Source organism: Perissodus microlepis, chromosome 16, assembly GCF_051167445.1.
Source record: "Perissodus microlepis isolate ML-2025 ecotype Zambia chromosome 16, ASM5116744v1, whole genome shotgun sequence".
NCBI classification, from domain to species: domain Eukaryota; kingdom Metazoa; phylum Chordata; class Actinopteri; order Cichliformes; family Cichlidae; genus Perissodus; species Perissodus microlepis.
The window spans coordinates 24,999,291-25,021,404 of NC_140476.1; the positions used below are offsets into that span (position 1 = coordinate 24,999,291).

General features: G+C 39.6%; 1 protein-coding gene across 4 annotated transcripts in view; it reads left to right on the forward strand.

Annotated features, from left to right (window-relative positions):
* The window catches only part of dgkg (diacylglycerol kinase, gamma), a 149,333-nt gene that overhangs the window by 114,976 nt on the left and 12,243 nt on the right, over nt 1–22,114 (forward strand). For all 4 annotated transcript variants that reach the window (XM_084908675.1, XM_084908676.1, XM_084908677.1 and 1 more), the window contains one exon: nt 3,595–3,796. In XM_084908675.1, the coding sequence (XP_084764801.1) occupies nt 3,595–3,796 (202 nt within the window). The remainder of the gene's footprint in view (nt 1–3,594; nt 3,797–22,114) is intronic.

Consider the following 22,114-nt stretch of genomic DNA (forward strand, 5'->3'; position numbering starts at 1 on the left):
GTCATGTTTTGAGCCTGTGTTTCCTAATGTCCAGTTTAGTTTAGGTTTAGGAACAAAATGTCATTGATGCAATTGTAGTATCCACTGCTATGAGCTGCCCTTTGGTGTTTTAGCTGATTGTGCACCTCTCAGTTTTTCAGCGGCTGGGTTAAAGATAGTTGTCCAGGTTTTTCCACTGTTTCAGTGATACATTGCTGCAGAACCTAAGAAATTGAAAGCTTATAAAAAGGAGATGCTGCAAAAACTTGAAAAGATTTAGTAGTGGTATAAATGGTGACGGGGCTGTGGCGATATCACAGTTGGATCGCAACACAACCAATGTGATGACAATGAATTTGCCTTTGACATTTAAATTGGTAGATGTGGTGGGCAAATTCAGGAACATTTAGCAATAATTAAAGGAATTCATTCCAGTAGAACAACAAATGAGAGTAGTTGAGACTGCTGGTACCCTGATGAGATTATTACACAATAACAAATGATACAGGTCACCCTGACCTCAAGGCAATACATTTCTAGTGAAAACGTAATCAGTTAAATGAATCTCAAATCTTGTAACTTGTAACAGTAACTGCAGTACTACATGTTCTTTTAAAAGTCAAATATATCTCCTCTCTGAGTGTTTGTTAGAATTTCCTATAGCTGTGGTCCTAGCTGGATATCAAGCTGTTATTTAATCAAACATTCAAGCCAACTGAGAAACAAATAAACCTGAGCTGTTAGATGTCGTGACTTTTTTCATGTAAGCTTAATATGACTTTTTATATACCCCCTGCTCCTGTTTTAAAGCAGAATTATTCAGCACAGTTGCACATCGAGGACTTCAAAACATAATCATCAAGTCTGTGGGTAGTTTGATGATAAAACCCAAAGAATAGATTTGTTTAACACATTCAAAGCTTGTTCTTGTACCGTAGCCTCTCAGAAATGATCACATAATATATTCTTCTCCTTTGCCTTCAGCAGCCAGTGCTTCCTGAGATTGTCTGTGCAAGTTACAAAGCAGGCCTTTCATGTAAACACACAGTAGAAGCTTCTCACATGTGAGCATTCCCTCAGGGTAGAGTAAACAGCAGACACATGTACAGGCAGGGAGAGTCAAAGGCAAGAATGGACAGATAAAGCCACATTTCACAGGTGTGCATGTGGAACCAGGACACCCTAGGCCACAAGTCGATGATCAGTTTAGTGATCATGTATTCACCTCTGCAGCTATATCTTCTAGACACACATGTGAATAGAGGTGCTGAGCTTTCAACTGATGACCAACTGGTGGTAAGTTGGATTACGATCCCCTTTGTTGGATTAACCTGGGGCACGTAAATGTATAGTGAAAGTGTGCTGGGGACAACTGGCAGAGCCACCCGTCCACCAAGTGAAAAATGGCTCAGACAGTGGCTGAAGCAAAAACACGGGTGTGGGAGGAATTCGGGGAGGCCATGGAAAAAGACTTTCGGACTCCCTTGAAGAGATTCTGGAAAACTGTTAGAACTCAGAAGGGGAAAGCGGTGCTCTACCTGAACTGTGTATAGTGTGGAACAGTTCATAGCTGAGTGTGAAGCAGCAGGAACGAGAATCAGCATGTCCAACTCTGTGGCCATGGTCCTCAATCGGAAAAGGGTTAAGCCAGAAGTTTCATCATGTTAAAAGGGAGTTTTTCCCTCCTGCTGTCACCAAAACGCTTGCTCACAGTTGGTTTTCTCTGTTTTCCCTGTATTATTGTAGCATCTTTACCTTACAATATAAAGCACTTTGAGGCAACTGTTGCTGTAATTTGGCGCTATAAAATTACATTGAATTGAACTGAATTGCAGATCTACAGCTGTCTATGATGACATATTTTGGAAACAGCCAAAGACTGGGATAAAACTTGCTGGGTTGTTTGGTCAATGTCATTGTCACTGATTCAAAAGTGTAAAAGACAAGAAGTAGAATATTATGTATCCTACAACAGAAATACATAAGTGATTACTAAATGGAGTACTTCAATCAATATAGTTAATTGAACTGTGAATCATGCATAGCTACTTTAGTAGAGTCCAGGAATAAAAATATAGAGCTGGAGATGAACAGAGTAGGTCACCTTTAAAGAGATGCACTCATACTCACTGGTAAAGCCATTTAGGGTGATTATAACTTTTTAAGATGTGAATGTTATTCATAATGAGAGGAGTGAAGAGTTTTGCAGTCAGCTATGTTGTTTCTGCACTCATCAGTGTGTATGTACACTTGTATCAGGTTCCACATGTGCTCCACAGTTTTACACTCACACGCTAGGTGATAGCACGTCTGTGTTGTCTTTGCATGCCTTAGGCACACAGTGAAGTCCGACATGTGTGGCTGCTTTGACTCAGCACTGCTCAGCCGTGCTTGCTGAGTCACAGCAATGTGTTGTTGACATAGGATGAATTATTTGCTGAATCTAGATGATGTTAGATACATAAATTAGAGTGAGGCTCAGGAGTGCCAAATGGAATGGCTTTCTATCAGTTAATTCCTCTCAATATGTATAGACAGTAGGCCAACTTATTGTGTTTTATTGTTACATCACACAACAGTACACTTGGCCGCTGTCCATGTGATGAATCAGGACAGAATAAATCTCGTAGTCATAACAACCCACTCTATTTATCACTCTCTTATTCTTTTACACGCTGAGGCTGGCAATTTAAAGCATCTGTGACCTTTTAACTCAGTGTAGATCAGCTTAACATGTTAACAAGTTTCAAATAAAACACGTTATTGATTTATTCAGTACATATATACATCAGTATACATATGTATAGTAGCAATTCACAATAACAGTCATCTCAAATATCACAGTACAGAAACCCCAAAATTCAGACAAGTCCCTATGACCAAGCACTTGATGACAGTGGGAAGAAAAACCTCCCTTTTAAAAGGAAGAAACTGTGGAACACTGTGAAAGAGAGCCAGAGCTGAATAAGCTGAAGGCATATTGCCTGAAGGAAACAGCAGTTGCCTGATCCAACTCTTACTATAAGCTTTTTAAAAAGGAATGTTTTAAGTCTGATCTTAAAAGTAGAGATGGTGTTTGTCTCCTGAATCCAAACTTGGAACTAGATCCACAGGAGAGGGAACTCAGCAGAAGCTGAAGGCTCCGCCTCTCATTCTACTTTGAGGCAGTCTAGGAACCATGAATCAGCCTGCAGTCTGGGAGCCAAGTGCTCTGTTGGGGTAATAAGGTACTATAAGGTCTTTAGGATATGGAGGGGCCTGACTATGTCCTGATAATTACTGTGCACATTGTAAAGGTATGGAGAAGGCCTTTTGACAATAAAACACACTGAAAACATTTCAAATGCATATTTCCAGTTGTAGCATCATTACTATATCTCTGCACAGATGAACTCCATGCATTATGGATGGCTGTTGGGATAAGGCTGCATTGCATATTAATAAATACCCTGGTGTTAGTCATTCTACAGCTTAAATGAAATACAGAAGAACCAAGCTGAATATGAAGGACACAAAAATCTAACTATTTTTGTGTCCTTACGTGTCTGTCATAAGCATGACATGAAATCTTTTCATCTTTTTTTAAACCGATTACATCCTTTGTTGCCTCCTCAGTGTGATGGGATCATTTTAGACCTCAGCAACACGTCCTTAGAAGGCATCGCTGTGCTCAACATTCCCAGTATGCATGGCGGCTCCAACCTGTGGGGCGAGACCAAGAAGAGGAGGAACTATAACCGCATGAGCAAGAAGGTTCCTGACAGGATGCCGGCCAGCACCGTCACAGATGCCAAAGAGCTCAAGTTTTGCATGCAAGGTGAGTCAAAGGTGAAGGAGGATGCAAGAAGCCAGAAGCTGTTGAAAGCAAGTGGTGATATGCTTTCTACGCTCAAGATAAATAATTTAAAAGATTCAGATTTCAGAAACTTCAACATAGAAGCAGGCAGCATCAAAGAAAAAGGACAAAAACGCTATGGCAAAATGTTTAGCCAGCTTCCTCGTGCTGGCCCTGAGATTGAAATGTGTGCGACTGTGTATGATTCACCTGCAAAACATCTTCAGATTCCCTCACTAACATCACCACAACCATTTGCTCCAAGGCTGACACTACTATGAGTGAAGTGGATGGAGTAGTTGTTGTGCTTCCATTCTGGTGTATACATTTTGTTTGCATTAAGTGTTTTTCAAACAGATTCAATGATGCCACCAACTCACAGTTAAGGCTGTTGTTTATGGGTTTTTGTTTTTTTACTGTTTTTACATGAATAGTAAAAAAGAGTCAGTGGGTTTTTAACTAACTAATTAGGACACGATTTGCTGTACTTCAAAAGATCTCTTGAGTATCTCAAAGTTGTTACTTTTGGGCTCACAGTTGTGGAGGTGCTGTGGACTTAATTTTATTTATTTTAATTTATTTTCCGTGTGCAAATTTAAAGATAAATGTGGGCTTAAATGGGAAAAACACTCCAAAACACATGTGTGACTTAATTATATATAATTTATATAAATTATATATAATATAATTTATATATATATATTTTATATATATATTTATTTGACAGTGACATTGATATATTTGAAACCGGAGAGAGGAAATCAGCAGGCAGATCAGAGCAGGCATCAAAGACAACAGGTGTGACACTGATTAAGTCACAAACAGCAAGAAATGAGGAGCTGGGGTGGAGCTGGGTTGCAAAGCGGCTTGCAGATTTGAAGGACTTGTAGGTTAAAGCAGCTTAAACAGCACAACCTATAATGAGTTTCCTTTTTGACACGAAGAATATCAGCCAAGGCAATAGTTGATGTGGGCTGCCATACAGATTAGCCGATCTGAACTATTTTCCTTTCTACTAAACTACACAGCAACCAAAATAAGAGCACAGCTTTTTAAGGTTCTTTTCAATATCATTGGACAGCACCAAATAGGAGACAGAGCACAGAGGAAGAAAAACACTGTAAAGGGCCTTGGGCCAGACTCAAACCCATGCTGCTATAGTTCAGCCATGTGGCATATGGTCATCTGCTCAACCCCAGAGTACGGTGTCTTCTTGGGTTACTGAATCAGAGTTTTAGTTAGCATAGGCTTCATTCAGTGGACTGAGCCTTTTAGGAAAAATGTCTTAAAACTTTACATAGTAGAATTATAACTTGTAGGAAATACTTTTTAAAACTGTTTTGGGCAAACTTATGAAACTTTAAAGCATTTTGCTCTTTTCATCAGATACAGTTTTTATGTGCTGCTGGCACATTGGTATTAAATGTGTTACCTCCAAATATTTGCCCAGATTAGTTCCAAGATGGCTGCCAAATTTTGAGATTTGCCTTTAGAAGGTCTTTCTTAAATGCTTGTGTGGTTCTTACACCTCTGTATCACCCAACAACACGCTGTCTGTTCAGAGCTCGAGTACTTTAGATCCAAAACCCTTTTTCAAAGAGGAAATATAACAGGTTCTCAATAGAAAATTTAGGAATGTTCTGCTTTTAATAAGAAGGATTGAGTGTAACCTTTCATTGTTCTTGAAGCACAGCTTCCTAGCCATCTGTCGTTATTACAGGCATAAGCTTTTTATTTTATAGGCACATCATCTATGTAGCACCTTTATTAATGCATTCGCCTGTAGAGAGAAAGGACTGAATAGTTTCTATAATGAATCAGCTAGTTTAACTGAAAATCTCCAAATAACATCAGCACAATCGCTCACCGTTATCCCCTTATGTTTTCTGTCTTTATTAAGACAGAAAATACTTAGAAATAGATGTGCTGTGTATAGGTTCTGTATAGATACTGACGCATAATCTCTCAATGTGCTTTGCAAATTATGCTACTGTAACAATACTGTCACTAGGGTAGTCAGGCAGATGGAGGCACTGTGTAGTTGCCAGGAAATAAAGATGCTGTAAAGTATTTCTCAGGACGGTAAATGTAAAATAGATTCATTCTATTTATTTAGTGGCTCCTGGAGTCAGGAAGTGCTGGCATTTAAGGACAGTGACAACCATCAAACATCTGTTATAGATGACTGCTTCAGAATGACCCCAACACTACGTCAGAGAGGAGACAGGAGAAAGCTGAGTAAATAAATAAAGAGAATTATATAAGAGAGACGATACATGCAGACACATTTTTTCAGACTGTGTCCTCAGATCCATGTTACCTTTCAGCCTCAGGGTGCTTTGGATGGTGTCTGTTGGATCTGAGACAGTGATGCAATTAACACAAGTTTTCTGACATTGATACGTCCAGGTGGTGAGTGGTCACTATCTGAATGATTCATTTTAGGAACAAAGTTCTTCTCAATTAGTGAAGCTGAATAAAAACAAGTACAGTGTTCTCTGTAGATTAGTCATCAAAATAACAACACATCAAACCACTGGCTCACAATTTACTTGGTTTTTAGATTTATTGAGAAAATGATGTCCTCTCCTTCTGGCTTGTCCAAAATGATAAAGCAACTGACAAAAGATGAGCATAGAGATTATAAAACTATCTGCTGGTTTTATAGTAGACTATTGAAAAACTAGAATGTGATTGTTTAAAATAGAAGCTGTCATGGTCCTGAGTCTGATGACTCAGTGTTTTGTGTTTGTTAGTATGATCTTATGTTCTTGTTTATTCTGGTCTTTTGTTAAGATTTGCCATTTGTTAGTTTTCGGTTCGTTACTCCCTCTATTCCTGTTCTGTCAGTTTCGAGTCTGTGTCTCTGCGTGTGTGTTGAGCTCCCTGCTTTACTTTGAAGGTCTGTGTCTTATGTCAGTGTTTTCAGTTTTGTGTGGTCCTTTGTCTCATCTGTGTAATCAGTGTCAGCCGTGTCTCCCAGCTGTTTCCCCTTAGTCCTGTTCACCTCTTCCCCTGCTCGTCATCGCGTCATCCCTCATTTTACACTGTGTGTTCCGTTTGCTAGCTCGCCTGCCTGTTCAGTTTGTTTTGCATTCTCAGTTTAGTTAGTTTTCTGTTCCGTTGCAATACAGCAATAAAGCTTAGTGTTTTGAGTTTACGTCTGCCTCCGTGAGTCCTGCTCTTGGGTCCACCATCCCTGTCTGCCTTCACACAGCCATGACAGAAGCACTTCTTTGACAGTCTCAACAGCAAACCAAAAGATTTGAAGCATTTTATAAGGAATTATCTGACAAAAGACACAAATGGGGAGATGTAGCTCAGAGACCCCAAAGTTATCTGCTTTTCACTTAACCTGTTAAAACTGTGAGGTCTAAGCCACCATCATAGATGCATAACACTAACCATATGCTATAAGAAAATATTCTTTTTGTTTTCCAGCATCGTAGCAATCAGGAAAGTCATTCTAATTGACACACAGCAAAGACTATTTATATTTTTTTAAATTGGAAGTTGGAATCCATCCACAGAGGTTAAAAAACACGAGGCATACCGTGCTGTAAATCTGCTTTTTGATGCTGTAAAGCTGGACATGATAACATGGAGTCAGTATGGGGAGCTAACCTCAAATGGCCATTAAACAAAATGCAATTTTTGTCTCTTCCACATTGCCTTCATTTTGCCTTCCTGTGTGTGTGTGTGTGTGCGTGTGGTTGGGGTAATTGTGTTCACCAGAAGCTTTTGTAACCTCACTGTGACTGTGACCGACTGAGCTCCTTAATGGATGTGAGTGGGCGTAACAGTGTGTGTGATTACCCCCCTTTAGTGGCTTAAAAAACTGTGTGTTGGCATTTCAAGTGATTTAAAGTGTAATCTTCTCTAAACACCAAACAGTAATATTAATCTGACTAAGTTGCAACTTTTGGATATGATTAAGAGTTCTTACTATTTTTGTTTTGTTTTGTTTTGTTTTGTTAAATCAGCATGTTACAGTTATATTTAAGAGCAAAACAAGGATGTATGAAAGTACCTGAGCTGGAATTTTGGATAGTGTTTGTTTTTTTTCTTTCTTTTTTCTTATATTAGACACTGCTGTCCATGTAACTACACATCATCTTCTTCCTAAGAAAGAACAGTTTATTCAGTAATGCTTTCATAGTTGAAGCTGTGGCTATTAGACAATCTGGATAATGACACTTCAGCTTGCATTGAGTGTTTCCTGAGAAGAGGGTTTTTTTTCTGCTGCACCACATTGAAGCCCTTAAAGATTTAAAAACACCATAATAACTTATTTGGGTCTGGAGGACCTTTACCTGTTCTATAATTTATTGAAATATCTTTCTATTTAAATTGTTATGAAATAAGTGTGTGAGATTTACAAGCAGTAACCTCTGCAGCTAATAGAGTGAAGCCAACTGAACACGCCTTATAGACGTCAATTTTAACGGCCAGCTTTTTTTGGCCTGGAACAAAAAAAGAAGGTTTTGAAATCTACAGAAGGTTGATCCCTTTGTAAGAACTATATACAGTATCATCTTTGCAAGTGCCCAGTTTGGGGAGGTTAAAAAGATGGTAAGTTTTTGTTACAATGGATTTAACTGTTGTAATTACATGTTTTAGGGCTGTTGCTATGTTACACACATTAGATGTGACAGTTATCTTGACTGTAACGACATGGCAGCTTTTGAAATGTGTGACGGTGACTGACTACCAGCATTACACTTCTAACTGCCAGTGGCTCCAGGGCTGCTGCAATATGGCTAAGACAAGTAACATCTTTATGCATTTGTTTAATGCAAACCAGCTTATGAAATGTGACGGTGTGATCCTTACTGGGAACTAAAAGCTCCTGCACCTGCTGCTGAAAGAAAACACAAGTGTTGTAATGAAACCTTGTGCCACAATAAAAGTCTAATTCACATCTGAATGAGTTTTATTTTTCAGATTCACAGTAGAGTCACTAAAATACAGCAACAGCGTTACAATCTTAATATTAGTGGAGTATTTTTTAAAATACTCTCGGGGCACTTAGTATCTAAAGTGGCCTTAAATATCTTGCATTATAATTTGGAGTTAGAATAATCAAATTTAATTGTAAATATCCTTCCTAAAAACATCTTAACCCAAGCAGATAATGATTAGTTATAGAGAACTGACTGGGAAATACTGTTCCAGTGATATTGGCATTATTGTTAGTTTGAAAATGTAATTATTAAATCCATAAAACATCCTAAGTTGTTCATAAGTATTTCTGGTTAACTCTGGTCCTTCATTACTGAGGCATTCATAATTAGTTACACTTTTTTATGCATCATCATGCACCAACTCCTCACACAGAGAAGTTACTCAATAACCCCTCGTGACTTCATGATTACCTAACCGTAACTCACCATTTATGTTCCCTCATGTAAAGTGAACTGTGTACAGTAGCTACTAAGCAACTACCCAACATAATCTTCACTATTTTTTCCTTAATAGGCAATCGCAGACTGCATAACACCCAACAAGTGTTTCACTCATAATGTTCAGACCACATTAATATTCACATCATGTCATTAGGGATGTGTACACCCACTCACAGCTGTGGAGCTGTTACTGACTGAATTTGATGATAATGTTCGGGTAGGGGAAAAAGTGCCTCGAGCTTAATGGCCAGTACATAAAGTTACGCTTTAAATGTGACAATCTGTGTGAGATTGGTTTCTTTTTACTGTTCTGTTCTTTCAGTATAACTTTGCATGTGGTCAGTCTGCAGGAAGACTGCAGTCAGAGCCTCCCCTCAGTGACCACAAACAATAGAAAATAACCCACTCTGTGCTTTCACCAAGGTTTTCTGCATCCATCCCACTTTCGTTTCTTTCACATAAGTCTGCACATCTCTGCTGACTGAACTAAACCTTGTTTCCATGGAGATCTCAGTGCTACACTGAAGCAGAGAGTTCAAAAATCCAGGAGAAAAGCTAGAAACTGAAGGAGGAAGAAATGATGAATAGTGACTTTTATGCATTCAGAGTTTGTTATTGCAGTCTTCACTCTCGTCTGCATTTTAAGTCCAGTACGGTGTAAGATGGTAAGATTGTTTGCTGAGTTTGCAGTCTTTAGCCCAAACATTGGGGCTGCAGGGCACTGCTCAGTCTGCATGTCCAAATATTAGACTTTTACTCTCTATAACTATTTAGACCGCTGTAAATGCAAGAGCACTCAGCTTATGTTGTTAATCTTCACCCAGGTTTTAACTCCTGACCCAAATCCACAACACCGGCCTCTTACCAAAGAGGTAGCTGTCCTCACTTGAAGTGATTTTCCTTATCTCATTACACAGATGGGATGTGTGATCTGAAATCAGGATTACTATTTATAAAGGATTAATAATAGAAGAATCAGTGATTGCTAACTTTAATCCTTTCCAACATGGGATTTTGGTGCCGTTCTCTGTTGTTGTAGACTGGATGATCCAGTTTAACCAAAATAAAAAAGCTAAAAATGTAATAAGAGCTGAGTCAGCACTTCTCTGACAGAGAAGAGTTAACAATATGTAGATCTGTCATGTTCATCAAGATCATAAATAACATAACCTTTTAGGGTTCTTTTTGGCTGCATTGCAATGTACAAACATGGACATGGATTGTGCTTTTATTTAGGTTAGATAAACATGCACATACGTCCATGTGTTTCTATTCCAGGTGTTCAGTGGAAAAAAAGTGTGTACCTTTAACTAGCTTCACCCACCATTGTAGTTTATAGCAGAATATGTTTATTTCTTTGTGACTTCATTCACATTGTGCATGCTGGCACCTTTCTGATGGAATCTCTGTTCTCCAGAGCAGTCTCTGGGGATTTAACCTTTATTGAATTACACTCTCCTGCTAATGCGGTTTAGAGACAGGAGTGCTTGAGCTCCAGAGAGAAACTGTGTGCTGGCTCTGCATTTTCTCTTTCTCTGTGCGTGCGCATGTGTGTGTGTGTGTGTGTGTGTGTGTGTGTGTGTGTGTGTGTGTGTGTGTGTGTGTGTGTGTGTGTGTGTGTGACCTCTGTCGCTGTCTATGCTGCTTGTTTATCATACTATTAACTGTTTATGGCAGTTGCCTTCTGTGGCACAATAAACTAAAGCTTTTAAATCAATTTGCTGTAGATAATGCAATCAGCCAGGGTCACCCAGAGAGAGGGTGGGTGCTTCTAACCCCAGTGATGAAACTTCAGTCCTGTGATTCACCACCTTTGCTACTCTGGTCTATGTTCTATGATTTCATACTAAATAATACAACAATAATAAATAATAGTCACTTGAGTTGTTTAATTGAAAGGGGACCCATACTTTTCTTTATTCTCTGTCATATATATTATGTTACAACGGTGGATGTTCTTGTTCATATTATACACGGTCAGTGTTTTAATATTCTCTGCGAGCCAAAAGATCAGGTTACAAGTTGCTTTAAACACGCTGTTCAAGACAGTTTTTCTGCTCTCAGATCTCTGTGAATATTCACCACACATGTGGCAGACTAGCCTCCTGCTAACTCCATAGTGTTGTATTTAAACCTGTAAATTTGGCCACAAAAACACTGCTTTCAAGAATAACAAGATATTATAACAGATATTATAACAAAAAACAAAATAACAAAGAAACATATTTAGTGTGTGTATAAGTCATCCCCACAAGCCAAAACACTAAACACTAAGAAAGTCATTTCTGCTAATCCATCTACTGTTTAAATGTTGTAAGTGTAAATGGAGGGAAAAGGCATTCACACGGTGGATGAACTGAACACCTGCACGGAGGCCCAATATAAGAGATGACAACCTGAACCATGAATCATTCAAAGCTCTTGCAGAGTGCAAGAGGAAAAATGCAGGGCTGGAAAGAGAAAGAGTAGGTCCTCTTTAAGCATTACCTAAAGGGGACATACTCTGTTAATACTGAAAAGTTCTGCTATTAATGATTAAAATTAAAACATTATTCTGTTTGCAAAAATGTAACTCTTGGAGTGCGTGATCGATATTTCTCCAGTTCTTGTACCACTTGTTCAAAACAGGCATAAGTTGTAACTATTTTATGTCTGTGATAGCCTTCTCCTTTTAGCTCATGAACTGGAATGATGAAGCCTTAAGAAGCAAACATTTTGCTTGAGATAGATTAGAATATGGCTTTTTGTTTCCGACTGCCCAGCACAGATTTCACACTTCTGTAGTGACTTTTCCTGCAGCTCTGAGAACTGTTAAAAATGTGTTGATGGTTAAGGCATCGACTGTGAGGCATGCGGCCCCTACCTCACATCCAGCTGAGACCTTTATTGCATGCCAGTGCCAGCCTCTTTCTCCCTTTGCTTCTGACAACCTCTCTGCTCTTACTGTCTAATAAAGCACTTCACACTCAGATACACCTCAAAAATTCAGCCCCAGGTGAGGTACCCATTGACAAAATTAGGTTGAGTTAGTTTACACTTTTGGAAGGACTGTAGCACCACCCGCGTGCAACACGACTAACCCAAATAAAATAAGGACCAAGTGTAATTAGGGGATTACAGCGGTAATCTTGTAACGTGCCTCCTTCTGTCCTTACCTCATCTTCTAGTCTGGCTGCTGTTCTGACATCAATGTGTAAATTTCACTGATTTAAAGAGGACATAAAGCATTAAAGTTTTGTGTGTGGTGGAGAGATAAATTCAGCTGAGTGAGAGAAGACGGTGAGGGCTGGAGCTGCTGACAGAAACAGGATTCATGTAGGAAGGACATCACCACGCTCCTCCTCGACTTTTATCTCCGCACCATCTTCCCCCTCCCCTGTTTATTTCCTTTATGCTCCTGGATCAAGTTTCCTCAGCTTCCTGCTGCCAATTGCACTGGAAAGGATGCATAAACATAATGTGCATGTGGCACGCAAGCTTCTCGTGAAAGGAACTGAAACTATGAACACTGAAAGTGCTGGGTAATGGGCAACATTAATCAGTAGCAGCACATTAATGCAATTATTTTACCATTACTAGTAAATCCAGTTAGATAAAACAGTCCTTGGAGAATATCGGCTTGTTTGCTTGCTGGAAGGTGGACGGATGCTTGATGAAAAAAACAAACAAACAACTAAAATACTTTATTTTACTGATTAATTTGCTTTGTTTAGAGAACAGTGTAACAGCCAAATACATACTGTGTGATCAACTAATAGTGTAACTGTGACACTCGTGACATCCAGTAAAAAGATAAAAAATCATTTTATTATAGTAGAGCGGAATAATACAGGCAGACGGGAAATAAGGAACAGAAAGATGTGACATGCAAAAGTCTGAAAGTACGGGAGCAAACCTTAATGACTGTTTGGTGGCACGAAGCCCATGTGAAATGCACACATGATATTGGATCGCCCGACCTTTTTAAAACTTTTTCTTGCATCACATGACAATTTCTATCCTGTGTAGGCCAACTGGAGTGCAGATGTAAACACTGTGCTGTGACCCTCAAATGGTTCTAGTCTTTTGTGTTTTTTAAGCCAGTCAGTTGAATAGACTGATTGTTTTTATTTTGTTTCTGGTAGTTCCAGATTTCATCTTTTCTGTAGCGTCGCACAGATCGCACATGAGCTATGATTCATCAGTGACTAACATGTATAATTGATGCCACAATCCAAAATGAAATCACAGGTTTGAGTATGTTTAGCAGCATTACATGTATTCTGATAATGCATATTTCTGTGCCTTTTTCCTGACTGACTGGCACGTGCAGGCAGATTTCTCTGTGTGTCTGAGATGATCAAATTAACGAAATTGACTATAAATAAGAGCCATGAATAGGAAAAAAAAGTGTTTGAAATTGAGTATTTAGTGGACTTTGAAGTATTTGGCTCTGATGGATTGCAAAATTTCAGTACCAAAAACACTATTAAAAATGCTGCTCCCCATGCTACCCGATCCTACCCGTGAAAGAGCGTGACCACATGACCACCAATGTACACACCCTTCAACTCAGATGAAAACACAACTTCACATCTATGCATGTCAGGTGAAACTGAGAGAACCATCTAATTCTTTATAAGGTGACACAAGTAAATAAGTCATAGTAATCTAAGCAGTGCTTGTCTTCATTCCAGTCTTCTAATGGTACATTTTTTCAAGAGTACATGTAGAAGTTATACCTTTATATCGGTGCAGAGTTTATGTTATGAGCATAACTCTAACCCTGAACCAAAGAAATTTCCGTGCCTACAACTAGCAGAACAGAAAGTGAAAGGGAAATTAACAGTGGGTTTAACAACATAAAAGTAAACTTCCAACAGTTGCCAGTGTTGTAATGTCTGCACCTCTGTCAGTGTTTCAAATTCAACTATTTGCTTTTGTTGATCTAGTATTGCCATAGCAGGTGCATCAAAGCTACAGCACCCACAACAGCTTCTCACGAAAGAGCAGCATTTGAGAGCTTGAGACTGAGAACGGTTTAATAAAGTAGTCTTAAACTGCAGTCAGCTTATTGATTAAGATAATCAAACGCTGTAGCTACAGGGGCTAAAGTAGCTGTTGGCATTCTCTATTTACCTTAAAACTATAGACTGTTTGCTCAAGATTAAACCCCACGTCACAGAAAATGTGGCTTGTGGCTGTAGTAGTGTTGGAAACTACTCCGTCGTATGAGTCATGTAATATAAATCCTTATTCAGTGACAACTTGTTTGCAATTTTCACACAATTAGCTTGACAATGACAGGATGTAGTCACTGCTGCTGGTGTTTTAGAAACCTGCTAGTTCAGGTATAAGCTGGCCTCCATTCATGACTCATTTGTTTTCTTTTTCCATTTGTCCGACACTGTGCCTCTCCTCATCCACCCTTCACATCGGAGTTCTCTCCCTCCCCTTACCTCTTCGTTCTTCTTTCCCTGCTTCCCAAGACCCACAATTCCACATCTCCCGCCCACTCTGCGCAACAGGAGTCCAGCTGTGACACACCACAAAGGACTCTATTTTTAGGAGAATTGCATCCACACTGCATATTGTTGTGTTCTCACATAACAGAAACAGCAGAGTATAATTACTCTGATCACCCCCACCAGTCTGTGTGGCTGGAAATAGTTCCTGTATGAAGTTGGAGAGCTGCTCAGTGTATGGTGGGAGAGCGGATGACCTTTCAGTGATACATTTACTCAAAGTTAATGAATGACAACTTGTACAAGAGGCGATCACTGTCGTTCTCCTGGGAATGGAAAACATGACACATTTCTATAAGCTTATTAAAATTGAAGAGGAATATAAAGTGTTCTTTCCCACGCTTGTTTTTCTCCCGTTTGGAAAAATTCTCATGGCTGTTTGTATCTGGACAATGCTGGGACCAAAATATGAAATTTTACCATCTGGGTCCTGACACGTCCAGGCAAGGATTCAGTAGCAGGCTGCGTGTATGTATTTTTGTACTGGATCATAGTAACATAGTGTTCTTTGTCAAACGGCCAAGTGCTCTCCCCTGTACCTTTACCTCTGCTGGGTCTGGCGAGGTGAGCCGCAGTTCCTCTTGACCATCTGCCATAACTCCGACCACCCTGAGACAATAACAGGCCGGCAGTTGAGGGAAGGAGAGAAGGAGAGAAAGTGGGTGGAGGAAGGATACACAAATATGTCTGCTTATAATTATAGTTCCACACCTCTAGCTGATGCAAAACGAAAGCTGCAGCTATTTCAGAAAGGAAACTGTAAATAATCTCTTGGTATAAATAGCTCATTGCTCAGATGAGAACAAAAATGACGAGCTTCTTAAAGTCAGCAAAACCATTCAGAAATGATTGTGTGTGAGATTTTACCACCAGTAAGGCTTGGCATTGATGTTTTGGATGTATTTTGAATAGTTTCAAGCTAAAATAAACAGATTGGGAAACACCATCTTGACATTTTTAAGACCGTATCACAAACTAGTTGAGATATCAGGTTCGACTCGTGTGTGGAGGGAATTTGACTTCTTGATGGAGTTATGCAATCTCACACTGCTCTGTTTTCCTCTCTGCTTTGAAATACTTTACCAAGAAAACAATAACAAAGGAGGATTGTCTCAGTTTTCTTTTGGTCCCCCAAAGTGATTGCTGAAAAGATGCTGGTAGGTGTGTGGACTCGTGGTATCAAAAGAGATGACCTGAGCCATCAGAAGCTCGTGGAGTTTTTGTGGGTTTTTTAAACATTTTAAGGCCTGATTGACTCTGAAAGACACTGCCAATATAACTCTAGCTTCCAGCAGTACTCTCCTCATTCAAATATCCAATGTTGTGATTATTTAAAAGTCTGGTTCAGTGTAATAGCAGCCCTTTTTAAACGGTAATCTCCTGGAAAAATCAAGATACTTGGGCAATTCGTTTTTGGGCTTTTAAATGGCTCAACCTCTTGGCTATTTTTTCAAACCCCTACCTGGAAAACATCCCAGATTCTTTCAGTAACAGCTCTACAGCTGAACAGCTTCAGGCTACATGGTTAAAAACACTTTCTGAAGAACAATAAGTCCACTTGTCCTTATCACCAGGCCAATTGCAGGGACTAAAAAAATCCCTCAAAAATTCTCCCCAATCAAGCAAATCACAATAAAGCTGCATCCAAATTCACACAAGCGTATGAAGTTTTCTTTGCTCATGCATCATTAGCCACTCTTTACAATGCCAGGATCCCCACACTCTCTAGTGAGAATGTAACGAAATTTGGTTGTTTGCTACTACATGTGAGAAAAGACAACTGTAGAACATATCCTGACCTAATCCTTGCAGAAATGCTCAAAGTGACATTTGTAAAATGTGGACTACAGCTAGATTTATGCTTTAGTTTTCATGTCAGTCTTTCTACTTAAAATGTAATTTAGGCTTCAATTACAGGATATTTTATATTCATTTCCATATATTTATACAGAGTTACAATAGTGGATGCTGATAAACATGTGCAAATTTATACTGAGCACCTGTACCTGTGAGCCAAAAGTGCAGAATGCTAAATCCTCCACATCAGACAGATCTTTCCTCTGGACTTGTAGGTCTGTGCGATAGCTCGCCCTGTCTAAGGCCCCAACCTCTTGCTGTTTAGACCTTTCTGCTATTGAGAGCAGCAAATCAGAAGAAAGCTATCGTAAAGTTAGGAGGAAGGGAACTAAACCAGCTATTTTCAAAGAGAGAGTAAACTGTAGGACTGCATCAAGTCCCAATATAAGATATATTTTGCAAAGCTCCTCTAATAGATTCCAAGAATACAAATATGAAGCGGGTAATATGTGTGATAGTTGTCCTTTTTTTCTCCTTTTTTCTCATCTTTTCAGTTTACATGTTTTCATGTCATTAGAGAAAAAAATAAGGTTTTCTCAAAAATTCCCCAGAATCAGCATTTCACATGCGTCGTTGTTTAAAATGACTTTTCTGTGGCTTCGTACTGACTGCACAGCAGAGAAAATAGTGCGGCACAGCAGCAACAATTCTCACTGCCCGCTTCTTGGCAAAGCAATGCCATCCCATCCCAGAATGCACTGTAGCTGTGTTATGTAAGAGGCTGTTCTAGTCTATTCTTAGCTCTACCTCACTGAGAAAGTAACAGTGCTGGTTGCCTGAGAGTCAAAAGCGCATAGAGATCTGATGAGGCGGGAATCATCAGTGAGGTGAGAACCAGCACAGTGGGCTATTTTGCCATCAGGCTCTCACACTGGGACACTGGCAGGACGGCATGCCCATTTTTGGTATTTGGAGGAAGTAGAGGTGTAGAGGTGGGCATACGAGCGAGCGGAATTTATTTTTAATACTAGAACAGGAAAGACATGTATAAATAGTGCTGTTTTAAAAATAGGACATGTCACATTGACAATTTCTAGCTCTTCAAATCTAGCAGGAGACATCTAGGCTGCAACTTTCCTCACAAACCAAATATACACTACAATATGTTCATGTTTACATCCAGACTTCTAGTTAATTCCCATCTGCTGTGCGGCCACTGTTTCACCAGCCCCTGCTTCTTGATCCCCTAGTCTCCAACTGTGCCATTTTTTCTCGATGGATGTCGAATCCTATTATAATTATTTCCAGGAAAGCTTTGCAGAAGCAGAGCGATGTATGCAGCGAGCATGTGTCTGGGCCTGTGTAGCAGCATGTAGTCACAGGATGATGTAGGATCACGAACATGTGGTCGGGGCCACAGCTGTCATTTAGAGTACTGGGATTTTATCCTGAGAATGTTTTCTGGGAAATAAGCGTTCTGTAGTGAGACAGATAAATTTGTACTAGATTTGAACTGTAAATATTTTTTATTTTTGTAAGTGTTAGAATAAAGAAGAATGTATTATATGTCCAATGTGTTATACCAAAACCTTTATGTGCTTGCAAAAGGTGAGCTTAGTAAAGAATGACAGGCTGAAGACCAAACCACTGTGAGACATGAGGGGAGTCCATTTTTCCAACTGTTTCTATATTTAACATTGTGTAACATCATATAATTGCATTTGCAATGATGCAGTGAGAAGGACAACTCAATTTCACACAGTGCAGATTGTAGTAGAAGTTAATATTGCCATTAACTGTAGACATTTTATAGACATATTTAAGAAATATCTAGAATTTAACAATGTATTTATTAGGAAGTAAGTACATTCAGAGATGTTAAGAGGGTTGATTGCAATGATAATCTCTCACTTTTTTACAGCTTGGAACATTCAGTAGCCAAGTACCGCTTAGCTTCCATAAAGGTTTGTAAAGGGCAAACACACAAAACGTATCAGGTGAACAGATTTTCCTTCAAATACAGTTTTTCTGCTTTAGGCAGCTAAAGAAATAAACCCCTGCCTGCTCTGCTACAACTTCGAGATGATAATTTGAGACTTTGTCATGTATGTATTGATATTGTTTAAAGAGAGATGTGTGGTGGTGACAGCTGACGTGGCTTATACGTGTCTACTACTCATTCTTTTTCTGCATCTAAATCTGTATTTGTCACCATAGATGTTCCAGCTGTATTAGTGTATTAGCTAACTCTGCAGAACTTCTATTCTATGCACTCTAGCATCAATAAAAACAGTTACCCATCACCACACTTTCAATCACTGCATGTACTTGGTATTACACCCATGTATGTGTCAAAGCCAACACCAAAGCTGTGTAATATCCCCCAAAGCCACAGCTACACTCAGACTCATGAAGTCAATGAGACGGCTCGCCCTTTCAGTATGCTTTTTTTTGGTAAACTGATCTGTTTACTTCTTGTTAGATTGCTTTTTGAATAAACATAGCAAAACAGGAAACTGTATCTGCGAGACCTCATTAACAGTGCAGTCACTGAACTGAATCCCTTGACCAGTTCAGTAACTTTTGGAGCATTTTAATGTAATTATCTGACAAATAACATGGACTGCTGTGTGGTCCACTGCCTCCAGTTGTTTTGGTGTTATTTTCCACTAATTAGCCAATATGTAGGTCTGTGCACTGTACCCATACAGTTGAAGGATGCAGCTATGAGTGGAGGTTTCTAATAGTTCAGTCACATCAGAGTAAAAATGGGATAGTAACTTCTATGCAAAGAGGTAAAAAAAAAAAAAAAAAAAAAAGCAAAACAAGTATTTTTTCATATTCAGCAAGTAGTTATGGCAACCATCTGCTCACACAGAAGTTTAGCATTCAACACTCTCTGCCTCTGGACTTTCAGTCAATTCCACTATTTATGGAGGAATTTACGAATTTCTGTTTCAAACCCATCACCGTATTATCTCAGATGGCATGTAATTGCCAACTGGACTCCATTCAATTGCAGACTGATACTGACTGACAGTAAACTGACTGATGTTCTGTCTCTGTCTTGTCACATGCCAGTGTGTGTGAGCAGACTTGTATTCGTAAGGTTTCTCCATGTAAGTGTCTAATAGTGGGTGTGGGGAGCCATAGCCCTGCCCTCCAGGACATGAAGCAGGCATGGAGGAGATCCGGGGCCCCAGACATCTAGAGGCCCACCAGGGGCCTGGTGGTGGTGGTGGTGGGGGGGTTGGTTCACCCAGCAGCCACAGTGCAGAAGCCACAGGCGGCCGCAGCCACAAGCCCCCAGGATCCTCCGGCTTCCGACTACAACAGAGCGGACCGAGCCCCCGGCCCTGAGACCCGAGATCCAAGGGCCCTCCACACCCTGGAAGGGGCCCGACTGAGCCAGGGGAACCAGGCCCTGCCAAGCAGCACCCAGTCCCTGACACAGAGAACCACTAATGCACCGGCAAGCTAGTTTTGTTCTTAAATATGTTGATGTAGCAAGCAGACACATTTGTTTGCTAATTAGTGCCAGGTAACAGACTAATAAAACCCTCAAATGAAGCACAAAATTCTGCTTCCCACCCCCCCACCCCCACCCCCCAACACACACACACACACACGCACACACACTTTGCAGCCGGAATTTCCTAATTTTAACATAAATATCTTTTAAATATTTATATTAACACACATATTTGCACGTAATGAACATAATGAAAGACTCACTTCTTTTCCTCACATGAACTTCACAAATGCATTTACAGGCAGGCTTTCAATTCTTACCGGGACTCACAAAACTGAAATACAGTCTTTGAGTGATTTCTAAATGTGCGCTCTTTACTCTGCTCTGACATTTTCTTTTGAATTGTCCTCTTAAATATTAAAGAGTACCAGTGAGTCAGCACAGACGTTTTCCCCGATAAACTTTTATAATCATCATCGTCGTCATCGTCTTTGGAGCACTTTGCAAATACCACACATGCACCAACACATGGGAGTGCTTGTATTACTCAGCAGGTATTCTAATTTCACCAAAGAACTGGTAACTATTCTTTTTTTTAAGTAGATGCAAAAAGCAAGATGAGAAATGTTGCAAAACCAGTTCCAGTCCACAGTGGAGCTTTTTACCCTCAAACTGTAAATCTATATTAGCAATTAATAAGATTTGTTACTAGAATATTTTTAATGACTTATCAGGTCTTTTCCTTCATCTGTGACATATTCATGATCTAATGTCATTACTGACAGGTTAATGAAAATCAAAAATGATACAAAGAAAATTTCATTAGACAATTTTTATGTTATTTCTACAAAATTATTTATTTTCAATACTGCTAGAAACCTAAGTTTTAGATGATGAACTAGTGACTCCAAAATCCTTCAGTCAACATGACAATTCAAATGAAGTCATCAGTAGACTGACAATGCATGGCTGCGGGCATGAATGACTTAAATGAAAGGAAAAGCCAGTTAAACCACCTTATGCCACACAGGTTACATACTGCACCACCTTCTTTCTTAAAATCTTCCACACATGAAATTTTATGAGACTTGTTTTGAGTCCTGTGGCCTTTTGCCAAGCCCATTTCCTCTTCAGAGCAAAGAAGAAACACAAGCACTTCCTGTTTGTATTTTGAAACAAAACCAGCAGGGTCTGACGAAATTAGGAAATTATTAAACATTGTTCAGACCGTATCAGACAGACGGAGCCCTACCAGTTTCAGCTTTGTAGGCTGGCTGCAGGAGTGAGACGCTCGGAGAACGGTTCGACGCGCTCTGTGGGTGCTGTTGGCAGACATTTGTTCTTTACTCGTGCACAGAAGCAAACTTTGCTGGAGCCTTCACATCAAACATTATTTATCTACTCTCTCTGTACTTTGATTTTTTGTACCTTTTCCCCACCATTAACATTTGGAATATTCACCCTTTGCAGATATTTAGCGGAGGCTTCGACTGACATTTTAAGCTGTTGAGTCAGTGTAACAGCATAAAGGCACTCAGGAGAAACCCAGTGCCTTTTGTATGCATGAGCAATGACTGCAGCGTGTTCAGGTGTTCAACTGGCACCTGCCTGCCTGCCTGAATAAAGTTAATCAACTCTCAGCGCGCCACAATAGCCTGCATGATTAGCCACGGAGGTTACAGAAGCTGGGATATGACTCAATGCAGAGTCTAGTTTTTGTGCCCAAACCACACTATCCACTTTCCATTATCATTATTATTATTACTGTTATTAAGTATAAACACAAAATAAATAAAAGTCAAAGTTCTTCAGCTTGGTTCTTGTTCCTCTGTGATCTGTAAGCCGCCTCAGTTTATTAGTGCAGACAAAATTGCCACCAGCACAAATTCTGCTGTAGCGCCTCACAAATCACACTGACCGTGAACACAAATCATTAATTTCACAACAATTTGTAAAACATGCAAAATTGCTGCCGGGCCACTCGGACGCATAATTCCCCCAATCCCGGTGGATCCTTTAAAAGCTATGTGAAGTGAAAGTGAAATGTCAAATGACATCATCAATGGCCTTTAAGATCATGTCTGTAAATATTGACTGTAAGGCCTCGCACCTGTCGAACACA